At 43.8% G+C, this 12,212-nt stretch overlaps 1 protein-coding gene across 1 annotated transcript in view; it reads left to right on the plus strand.

Moving 5' to 3' along the window:
- LOC138953663 (inactive tyrosine-protein kinase 7-like) overlaps positions 1–12,212 on the plus strand; it is a 127,387-nt gene that overhangs the window by 111,980 nt on the left and 3,195 nt on the right. Inside the window, exons 10-16 of the mRNA XM_070325543.1 lie at positions 4,748–4,895; positions 5,726–6,001; positions 7,272–7,423; positions 7,776–7,896; positions 8,081–8,236; positions 8,711–8,941; positions 11,825–12,057. Coding sequence (XP_070181644.1) covers positions 4,748–4,895; positions 5,726–6,001; positions 7,272–7,423; positions 7,776–7,896; positions 8,081–8,236; positions 8,711–8,941; positions 11,825–12,057 — 1,317 coding nt within the window. The remainder of the gene's footprint in view (positions 1–4,747; positions 4,896–5,725; positions 6,002–7,271; positions 7,424–7,775; positions 7,897–8,080; positions 8,237–8,710; positions 8,942–11,824; positions 12,058–12,212) is intronic.

The following is a 12,212-nucleotide window of genomic DNA, read 5'->3' on the forward strand; positions in this document are numbered from 1 at the left end:
AAACGATGGGGTAAAAAGCATCTAGAGTGTGAGATTTTCTCGGATGTTTATGAAGGTGAAGCTTCGAATCTCACACTCTCGGCAACGATGAAAGCTAAGGAGGCTTTTGTCAAATTTCAAGATCACAGCGGTGTCGGGTTCAAGAAAAAATGAAACATAATATTTTTTTCAGAATTTTATGAGTTTCTAGTTTAGTGATCTACAGGCATAATGAAAGTCTGATTGACCCTTGTCAAGTTTCAAGATCAAAGAAGGGTAAAAAAAGAGGGGTAAAAAATGAGAGAAATTAGTATTTTGAAGCTTAAACTTTGAAACTTCACTCACTTTGAGGGCTCAATGGCGGTCCTCCAGACACGAGTCTGCCGCCCGCCGCCGCATTGATCCTCCTCAAATGTCAAGATCACAAGCCAGGTAGTCTACGCTTTGGAAAAAAATGAAGAAAATGATCATCTTAAACAAATGAGGCAGAGCGCTGTTTATCAGAAGAAAATAAATAATAATTTTCTTGAACGTTTTTTGAGCTCGAACTTAAAAACTTCGCACACTTTTCACACACTTCAATAACGGTTCAATGGAAATCTGATTGGCCTGCATCAAATTTAAAATTCACAGCGAGGTCGGGTTCAGGTCAATAATACAGTGGACATAATTTTGTGTTATTTTTCTTAAATGTTTTTGAAGATAGACATTTGAAATTTGATGAGTTTAATGCCTCTGGTGACCCTTACGCATTGTGTCGTCTGTCAAGGTCACATAGGTGCCACTCAGCGGCACCTCTACCTCTGCAAAGGGGAGTCGATCGAGCATTTGATGTTCAGTTTTATGTAACTAAAGCCAACACAAACAAATAGCGTTGTTGATGTTCGCTACAAGGTGCTATGGTGCGCTTTGAAAAGAACTGATAGATCTACCACAAGAGGCCCATTTGACGTGGCACCACACTTATCATTTGCGCGCCATAAATGTCAAAATATTGGAAATTTGAATGGAACTTAGTAGGCTACATGTTCTTCTTTGTTTATGGGTTGAAACTCCCATGATCTTTCAAGTGTATGACCGTTTTACCCCGCGATTCAGGCAGCCATACGCCGCTTTCGGGGAAATTAGTACATGTTATTCGTGAGGTGACGTGCTAACCCTGTATATCACCCGCCCACGTCCAACCCCATTCCTGGTCTTGTTATATATAGCGTACTTATCACGGACTGTGTAAAAGTGCCACTACGGCAAATATGTGCGGAACATATATAGTGCTTCTTCCCAGCTCGTTTAACAAGCAGTAAAAAGAGAACTATTTCAACCATCCTCGTTAGCCCAGGTAGAAGCAGCACACACCGCCGTTGTCAAAACAGGCCTCCTCCCTCTGCGCTGCGGTCTTGAAACCCCTGTGATCACACGAACACGCTAATTTCATTTGCACGGCATCGAAGGGGTAGAGATGGTGTTTTTGGTGTGTGTGTTTTTTAGAGGTTTAAGCTGCAAGGAGAAGTAAGTAATGTCTTTATTCCAGCGTTTGCAAAGGAGATGTTTAAAAAGAAATTTGCCTTGAGATTATTAAGATTTTTTTAAAATATTTGTATTAAAGAGGTGAATAGCATCTGGGAAGTAAACAGGCAATTAATTTACCTTGACGGAAGGAAGAAAATATAAAGATCCGTTGTCGTTTTGGGATGAAAACATCCACCCCAACCCTCTCGGCAACGGATCTTCTTCCTCAGTCTTTTTATGACAATCCAGGGGTCGCTGTCATTGCAGAATGTTGCGTCAACATTGCATTTTAGCCATAGCGCTGAGCAATGTAGGTCTTGTTTTGAGTCAAGCAACGCCAACAAAATCGCTCATAGTAAGCGTGACCCCTGCAACGCTTTTCTTTCCATTGTGAAAGAAGTCAATGATGCAGGCCGGGACTAGAGCAGAGGGACAGACAAAGAACACAGGACTGCTAATTCCATTAGTAATAGCGGCAGTTTATATTGAAAATTCGAAAGTGCAAGGTTTTCATTTAAAATACAGAAGCAGTTATTTTCCAAGACAAGGATCTATACGTGTTTTTGATGGTGTAGCGATGGAGAACGGTTCCAAGTCTGTCGCCTTGAACAAGATAGACATTGCAGACCTTGCGTGCTATGATGATCGAAACTAAGGATGAATGCGTTTTTCAGTTAGAGAGAGAGAGAGAGAGGGAGGGGGAGGGGGAGAGAAAGATATATGTGCGTGCGTGCGTGTGTCTCTGTGTGTGTCTCTGTGTGTGTCTCTGTGTGTATGAGAGAGAGACTGAGAGAGACAGAGTCGAAGGATGGAGAGAGGGGATGAAAAAAAGAGAAAGACCGTGTGAGTAGCTGTGTCTGCGTGCGTGTGTCTGTGTGTGAGTGTGCGTGCGTGCGCGCGGGTGTGGCCGGGTGTGTGTGTGTATGTGCTTGCGTGTGTCAGTGAGAGAAAGAGAGAGAGAGAGAAGCGGTGGAGCGTAAAACAGCACCATGATGGTAGTCTACAATTATGTATATACGCCATTCCACGCCTCATAGACTACCAGTTTTTTCCCCCTACGTCTGTGTACAACATTCTGCTGCAGGCTTCTTTAGTGCCCTACCGACAGTTTTATGAAGATCAGTTTGCTTTCAAGTCCAATTGTTTTGTGTTGGACGAGGTCATAGACTGAAGGTTGGCGGCTTTATCGCTCGCTACGCGCGTGTGCCTTCTGCTGCCTTGTTTTGGATGCGAGGGTGTTTGTGTAGACTGTAGAACACCGCAGGGGTTGGAGTGTGATGGTGCCAGAAAACACTGCTTATACATGTACCATCATGCTGTTTCTCGAGGTTGTCTAGCGGGGTAGACTCAGTGACTGATGGATTCTGTCAGAAATTACATTCTGTTTCATTTATTCCTTCATTCATTAGTTTATTTATTCTTTCATTCATTCATTCATTCGTTCATTCATTCATTCATTCGTTCGTTTGTTCGTTCATTCATTCATACATTTATCTACACATTCGTTCGTTTGTTCGTTCGTTCATTCATCCATTCACTCATGTGTTTGTTTGTTTGTTTGTTTGTGCGTTCGTTTGTTCGGTTCGTTCGTTCCGGCGTTCGTTCACTTACTGATCTATTGTGTTGTTGTATATTTCGTGTTGTACTTTTTGCTCTCGGGTTTCCGGACATGTGTGGACTCTGCGAATGATTTTCTTTCTTTTTTGATCTCATCTCTGATCTGTTGGCGTTGCCTTTCCTGTCTGAAGATGGGTCTCAAATCCATGCACCTCCCTAACTTGATTCCACGTGTTTACTGGTGCGTCACAGCGTGTCATTGCTTCCCAATCGCAAAGTTCGTCTGTGTTTACGTTTGCCTATGTTGTGTTTGCGCGACTCGTTTCCTCTCTGTCTCAGCCTCTCTCTCTCTCTCTCTCTCTCTCTCTCTCTCTCCGAGTCTCTTTCTCTCTCTCTCTCTCTCAGTCTCTCTCTCTCAGTCTCTTTATCTCTCTCTCTCTCAGTCTCTCTCTCTCTTTATCTCTCTCTCAGTCTCTCTCTCTCTCTCAGTCTCTCTCTCTCAGTCTCTCTCTCTCAGTCTCTCTCTCTCTCTATCTCTCTCAGTCTCTCTCTCTGTCTCTCTTTTTCTCTCTCTCTGTCTCTCTCTCTCAGTCTCTCTCTTTATCTCAGTCTCTCTCTCTCAGTCTCTCTCTCAGTCTCTCTCTCTCAGTCTCTCGCTCTCGCTCTCTCTCAGTCTCTCTCTCTCAGTCTCTCTCTCTTAGTCTCTCTCTCAGTCTCTCTCTCTGTCTCTCTCTCTCTCTCAGTCTCTCTCTCGTTCTCTCTCTGTGTGTGTGTGTCTCTCTCTCTCAGTCTCTCTCAGTCTCTCCCCCCCCCCTTCCTCCTCCTTTCTCTCCCTGTTCCTCTCTCTTTGCGTATGTCTGTCTCGGTGCGTGTAACTATATTTACGTGTTTTCTCTCCGTCTTATCATATCTGTATGTCTGAGACTCACCATTCATATTGTATATGTGCAGTACCCCCCATCATCAGCCGTGCCCCCCAGCCCGCCACGGTGGAGGAGGACGGGGAGGTGATCCTCAGCTGTCAGGTGGTGGGCACCCAGTACCCCGTCACCAGGGTCACCTGGACCAGGGATGGGGCAGATGTACCTGTGGTAAGTTGTTGATGATGCACCGTGTAGTGTTGTATTGGTTTGTTTAATGACTTGGTTTTGTTGTTGGTGGTGGATTTTTGTGTGTGGTGGGCTTCGCTTTCTGCCAAGTTGTTTTCTCACCTTTTGTTATTCCTGTGGTTTACCTTTTCAAGTCTTCATTTGAAATTCTCTCTGTCTCTTGTCTGTCTGTCTGTCTACTCGCCTGTCACACACACACACACACACACACACACACACACACATAATACACTGATGTATGTCTGTGAAACCTAGTGCTGCAGTGCAAATGATGGTTCCATCATTGTTGCAAAGTTACTAGTTTTACTTTCGTTCCAAAGATCTTTGTTGTATTTATTTTCTTTTTAGTTTACACCACTGACATGTCAATATTGTTAAAAACAAGAGCATGATTAGTTTGACAAGACAAGGCATGCGTCAGATATAAGCAAACAGAGAGAGAGAGAGAGAGAGAGAGAGGGAGAGAGAGAGAGAGAGAGAGAGAGAGAGAGAGAGAGAGTTCAAGGGAAACAACCCTTTCCGTCCTTGCTCAAGCTTGTCAAGCTTGTGTTGTCTCCCAGCAATGCCTAAGATCTTTCCATATTTTGTTTCAGTCGCTGGGCCGCTTTCAGCAGGATCTGCAGAACGGATTGCTAAGGATTATGGGAACCCAGCTGAGCGACATGGGCGACTATGCCTGTGTGGCCAACACATCTGGTCATCTCCTCGTCTCTTCCGCCACTGCCCGCCTCACTGTCACAAGTAAGTATTCAGTGCACGGCATGTAACAAATGTTTTTAACAATTCAAAAGTAGGGATACGATATCGTTTAACTTTCCCTGGCGACCATCATAAACAGGATTTGCAGAGGGTGTTTTTTTCCCAATAAATTTCAACTTTTCATTGCGACTAATTGTCTAACAGAATGAGCGCTTCTGGGGTGATAACGCGAGACAACTCCTGTGATCTTGCCGCGAGGTTCCGCCTGTTACCATTGTCTTTTTATAAAATGCACAACTTACACACGAACTGTTACCAAAGCGACATGCTATTTGGGACCAATGCACATTTTTTTCCTTTCTCGTGTGATCTTGCCGCGAGGTGGCGCCTGTTACCAGCCGAAAGAAAGAAGGGGCATAACCTCACCAGAACCGCCCTTTGTCTAACACTTTTGCTTGCTACCTCAGGTGCTCATTATTGACATGTTCGACTGTTATCACTTTTTGCATGGGGATCATAATGTCAAATTAGCTGTTCGCAAGAAAAAAATGTTTTGGGCAAGTAGGAGAGTACATTCAAACCTGCACTGGCAACCACCTCTTGATAGCAACCACCTCTTGATAGCAACCACCTCTTGATAGCAACCACCTACCCATTATGACTGCCCCAAAGAAACCCTGATGTGGTTCTGTCCTATTTGGTTTCCATAACAAGCACCTGTCTGTAAGGGCCTATTTTAGTTGGTCCCTTGGCTGGTCATTACAAACAGGTTCAACTGTATATCAGACTTTTGGCCTGATCTGTGTTTGATTATTTTTTGTTTGGTTTATCAGGTTTTTTTTGGTAAAGCAGCATTGATATTGTGTGTGCAGAGCGCCTCAAGTTCTCACCGACCCCGTCAGACGCTCAACTGGAACTGGACAAGGTAGGAGAGATAGAGTGCAAGGCAGAGGCAGAGACGCAACCGCACGTTCGCTGGTTGAAGGTTGGATCCGGCAAGATGTACCGACTGCCAGATCACGTGTACCAGCGCGGCAACAGGCTTGTGTTCGACACGGCGCGCCGCCAGGATGCAGGCTCCTACATGTGTGTGGCTACGCATTCTACGCAGGGGATCATCAACGCTACGATTTATGTGCACATTGTTGGTGAGTGGTTTTTTTTTCTTCATTCCTTTCGTGTGTTTGTTTGTTATGTGTTGCTGAAACGAACATTACTAGGGCAGGGATAAGGTGAGAAAGCACACCAAATAGACTGATTGTCTGATTTCATTTTAGAAACAACGGATCATTTTCAGAATCAGTTAGAGTATCTTCACCTAGTAAGAGGTTCCATGGATCACTTGACCAGGTTCCTTAGCAAATTGATCAGTCATGTCTTACACCTGCCAAAAAAACTGTCAGTCTACTTGTTTGTGATGCCTGGGTGATCATTGTCAGGACCACAAGATTTTTTTTTTAACTCAGTTTGCAAACAGACAAAGGGGCTGCAGTTTATTCCATATCATATGCCATATGGTATGAATAAATGTTACAATGCTGAGTATTCCCAGTCCTAAGGTGTTGAGTAAACCCGTTGCTAGGATGACTTGTGGGCAGCAATGTGATAGGTCTTCATTCAATACTTAAAGGCAGAGTAAGCCTCCCGTAAACCATCACAGATACGGTCAGGCTTTTACACACAGTACAAACACCCTTTCATTTAAACACTCACCAATTGAGAACATCCTAGGTGCCCTCCGTAAAGAGCGAACAATTTTCAAAGAATTTATTTTTGCGTGGTTTATCTTACCCCTGAGCCATTGTGAACCCGTGTGATCCCGTTTTCCCCCTTTTCACAATGCAGTCGTCATAGTTAGTCATTTGAATGCGACTCGACGTGAGCTTATCTACAATAGCACGTTTTTTATGCACGAAACAACGGCTGTGGTTCACAAGAACTCTAGCGATGGCTTTTGACTGTTGAGAGGAACGGCGATTTGCACTGATAAACCGGGCCGTCGTCTGCTACGACCCTTGCGTGACCCTGCTTCCGGGCTTTTCTTTTTTTAAACTTTCACAACTTCGAATTGTTCTGATCTTGTCTTGATGAAAAACGAATTCTTTTATGATTAAAGAATGTTTGTGTAACAAGCTGTCAATTTATTATTTAGATTTTAAAAGTTAGGTCTAGCGCAAAAACGAGGCGCCATTGTTCTTCAGGGCCAAGTCCACGAAAATAAGTCTTGGAAAATGTCTCACGCTCGACAGAAAGCAGCCAGGATGTTCCCGTTCGGTGAGCGTTCAAATGGAAGTATGCTTGTACTGTATTTAGACGCTCGGGGAGCTCTGTGATGGTTTACGGGAGGCTTACTGTGCCTTTAACCAGCAGCCTACAAAACTTGCAAATAGCAATGAAGAGGTGTTGATGTTGTTTCAGAATGGCCGGCTATCACAGTGAAGTCGAACAACGTGACCGTGTTTGAGGGACAGCCGGCACTGCTGCACTGCGTTGCCAAGGGGTCTCCCAGTCCCCACATCTCATGGTACAGAGACAGCCAGCCCATCCTGCCTGATGCCAGGAGATACACGGTATGTTCTGACTTCACTGTATACACATGCATGCACACACACAGAGGCATATACACATGCCCTGTTTAGCCAAAGGGTTTCCCAGTCCCAACATCTCATGGTACAGAGACAGCCTGACGCAAGGAGATACACAGTATGTTCTGGCTTCATGCTGTACCCACATCTGTACTCTGTCAAAGTTACAGGCATGGGAAGTTGACCTATCCAATCCAGTGACGAGCGTCTGACAAGCATCTTTTGTAGCTTTACAATACTACTAAAGCATAAATATTTTTATTGTTTTTGTTTCTGGCAAACAGTAAATAAAATGTGTAATTTGTGGTTTACTAGACCCTATTTTGGCTTGTTGCAGATCTTCAAGAATGGCAGCATGAATATTCGCCAGGTGTTCATCGAAGACAACGGAATGTACGCCTGTGTGGCCAACAACACTGCTGGTGTGGCCCGATGGGACTTCTACCTGCGAGTCACAAGTAAGCTTGTAATACTGTGTATTCTCTGATTCAGAAATACATCGACCCAATGGTCTTTATAGAGGACAGACAAAAAATAATTATGAGACAAATGAAAGAGTTTGCTCTGGATGCGATCTCTGGCAAGATTATTGGATTTGTGAGTGATGCATGTTTGTAACTTGTGTGACCTCTCTGCCCACAGACCACCCCCTGGATGAGGAGGAAGATTTCAACATGGTCAAGACCATCATCATTGCAGTGTGCAGCGCTGGTGCCTATCTGGCCCTTGTCATCGGTCTGACTGCTTTCTGCAGCTACCGTCTCCTGACGCAGTGTCGCAATCACAAGGCTCTGCCATGTAAGTGACTTTTCTTAATTTTCCCACACACAGTAGACAGACTGTTAATTCAACTCTTTCTAGCAACCTTGGTTTCTCAATTCGTAGCCGACTCAGTTGTGCAGTCATAGAGCACTTGCCCTCTACATTGTTGAGAATCCCATCGCAAGGACATCATGATTTAACAAGTTGGAAATCTTGCAGTCATACTTGTTGCTGTAGCTTAATTGTTTGAAAACATGTTCTCTTTGTCAGCACATATTCATATTGATGCAGGAATGGATAGTAACACAGACTATAAAGATAATGGATCAACCAAAAAAAGTATGTATTTTTCCTTACCGTTTTCTTTGAGCCTGTTCTGTTTATTCCAATTCATGTACATACCACTAAGCCTAAGTTAGTATTAGGATCATTCACTCATTAAATATCTTTCCCCGTCAAATAATTTGCGATAGAAATAACATTGATATCTTCGTTTCTTTCCTCTCACAGTGAAGGCAGAGAACGGAGACCTGCATCGGGAGCAGCACGAACTGCTGATGAAGGACCGAGACTCGTGCGCTCAGTTCCGCAGCGACAGCGACAACCGATCTCACGCTGGCTCCGCCCTCTCCTCCCAGCCCGGCTCGCACTCTTCCCAGTCACAGAACTCTCGCAGTCGCCGCCCCAGTCTTGACCGTCTGCAGTACCCACGCCACCAGCTCAACACTCTGGGCATCATGGGTAAGAAATGAGTTAATTCATTATGCACAGCTTTTCAGATTCAGTGGAAACCCCCTGTTAACCCCCCCCCCCCCCCCCAATTCAAGACCCCCTCCCTTTTAAGACATTGTTTTTGCAGACTTTCTGTTCATAACCTCTGTAAATTTAATACCGTTTTAAACCCCCTTCTGTTTCAAGATCTGATTTTCCCCCTTCTGTTTTAAGATCTGATTTTCCCCCCTTCTGTTTCAAGATCTGATTTTCCCCCCTTCTGTTTTAAGATCTGATTTTCCCCCCTTCTGTTTCAAGATCTGATTTTCCCCCTTCTGTTTTAAGATCTGATTTTCCCCCCTTCTGTTTCAAGATCTGATTTTCCCCCCTTCTGTTTCAAGATCTGATTTTCCCCCTTCTGTTTTAAGATCTGATTTCCCCCCTTTCTGTTTCAAGATCTGATTTTCCCCCCTTCTGTTTTAAGATCTGATTTTCCCCCCTTCTGTTTTAAGATCTGATTTTCCCCCCTTCTGTTTTAAGATCTGATTTTCCCAGATTTTGGGAGGTCTGAATGGGGAGGTTCCACTGTACATTGTTAAGCCTGCATTGTTTGCCCACAGATGCCGCAGGGCTGTGAAAAACAGAACTAAGTGCTAACACCTTTTTGGTGTACCAGGAAAGAGAAAGGAAAAAAGATGATAGAAGAAAAGAAAAGGTGATAACAGGTAGAAATGAGGTGAAATAAATGAGTCCTGCAAAACAGAACATTACAAGTTCAAGTTGTATTAGTCCATAACCCATGGGGGCATTTTGAACAATAAATACAATCAATACAATCATGATATATGCTAATATAGTAAATAAAAAAATAAAAAAATAAAAAAATTATGAAAAACTGTTACAAATTCTATTAATAAAGTCCAAAATATTCTTTAGCAATTTCTTTTTCTTAGTAGCAAACAACTTTGTAAATTTAAGTGCATTAGGTTTTTTCCAATAGTAAGGTGGTAACAACTCAGCTCTTTCTTCTTTGAAAAAATCACAGACAAATAAATAATGGAATTCATCACCTATGTCTTGTGATACACATTTGTTGCAAGTTCTTTCTGACCTCGGGATGTTAAGATAACGTTCTTTCTGTACAGGCAAATTGTTGCTTAATGTTCTAAACTTCATCATTGAAACACATTGCTGATATGGCAGGTGTGTGACATAGTCTTCACATGCAAAAATATCTTTAAACATTCGATACAGGCAAATCCAGCTAACTCACAAACGGTTAAGTCAAAAATTCGCTTAGCACACAAAGAAATTCTGGTCCGGAATTATCCCTCTTTATCTATGTGTACAAAGTACCCTGAGCTCGAAATGGGATTTCCCTTACGTAAGTCGAAAGACGGATAGCACACAACAGAAAGTCAGTCCCAAAGACAAAGTTTACTCTATATTTACTACAGCAACTCGAAACACGAAACTTAGCGTCTCACACTAGCGCATTGTGTAACCTTATTCCCTTCTTCTCTACACGGACGCCACACCGACTGGTCAGTCGGCACGCAATAAAGTATGAACTGAAGTTAGGAGGGGGCGAGGAGTAAGGAGGGGGCGAGGAGTAAGGAGAATTATCCAACTCCAAGAAAACATTCTGAAAAAGGTGGGGAAGTGGTGACAAGGCAGTGAACGCACTCACCATGCACTGACATCATACGAAAGCAGCCACACAAACACAGCACAGAGGCAGAGGCAGGTGTGCAGATGCTTTGTGAGAATAAGCGTTGAAAACCAGTTTGAATAAAAAAAAAAACAGCAGATAGAGCCGCATGTCATAATCATTCTTCTTGTCTGGCTTTATTGACTGCATGCCGATCTTGTGGCAGTGACTTTTCACTCTTCAGTCGGACTGTACACAAACCGCTCTCACTCTCCCTCACTGACTACCCTAAGCCCTGATAATTGATCCTTGGAAATTGTTTGGAAGAGTACACCTCTCTATTTCTCTCCAATGCTCTTCCTGCTGACTTCAGTGACACCGGACACCCCACTGAGTTTAGCCAGCTACCCCCCCTCTCTCTCTCTCTCTCCCCCCAGCCATGTACTGTTTTGTGCTGTGGCCAGAGAGGTGTCACCGGCTAATTGAGGCCAGCTGCACTGTTCACTCAGAGCAAAACTAGTTGACTGTGTCTAACTTTTGACAAAGCAACACAACTGAAGGGTTCACAGATTAGGTAACCGACTCACTGGTCAAGGCTGCAGGGAAACGAGTATCTTGTCAATGAAAGAGGTTACACACAGATACGCGATGCTGAGAACGGTGGCCGATTTTTCACTCTCTTTCTCGGAGGGCCTTCATCATTGCAGGGACTGCTGTAAAGAAATGCTTGCTCAGAAACTAACTCTTTTTGCATTGAAACATGCACCAGAACTGGTGGACACCATCGACAATGTCAAACATGAAATCGAAGCAGTTTGCTTGAGGAAACGGTCGTCAGCAACTCAAACTTCTCTGTTTTCTTTTTTTAAGAAAATCTGAGGTGACTTTCTTTGTGGCCCCGCCCCCTCCCTCTGTAAGGACCCCCCTCCATAAGGACCGATTTTTGTCAACATTTTCAAGGTTGCTAGAGAGGGGTTCCACTGTACTATGACCAAGTCGAAATTTCGGATAGGACACAAAAACAATTCGGTCCCTTCAATTTCGTCTTATCCGGATTTGCCTGTAATTCCAAAACATTTTTTTTCCAATTTCTGTAAACCATTTATGGATATACTGGTCATACAAGCTTCTTTTTACTTTCTTTTTAAACCATGCGCTTGAGTATTGACTTTATTCAAGCTTCACACACACACACAAACCTTTACACATTGTCACGGCACGATTTGGACTACAGCTATAAACTTTGCACAATCTGTGTGCAGGCAAAGGTTGCTTCGGAGATGTGTTCCTGGCACGCACCAAAGGTCCGCGACCAGGTGACCAGGAGATACTGGTGGTGGTCAAGTCACTGCTGACCAAGGGGGAGCGTGAGGTGCGCGACTTCTACTCTGAGATGGACATGTTTGCACGCGTTGAACACCCCAACGTGGTGCACTTGGTAGGCGTGTGTCGCGAAGCGGAGCCGCACTTCCTCATCACAGAGTATTGCGACTGGGTAAGTATCTTTATGAACTGAACAAACTACTGTACATGCCCTTTCCTATTCCCTTTAGAATTAGAGTGGTGTGCTTCTGTCAGGCATATTAGAATGCTGAATCAAACTTACGACATAATGGTTATTTCTTCTGTTTTTTCAGCATTCCCAGCTAG

Source organism: Littorina saxatilis, linkage group LG17, assembly GCF_037325665.1.
Source record: "Littorina saxatilis isolate snail1 linkage group LG17, US_GU_Lsax_2.0, whole genome shotgun sequence".
Lineage (NCBI taxonomy): Eukaryota > Metazoa > Mollusca > Gastropoda > Littorinimorpha > Littorinidae > Littorina > Littorina saxatilis.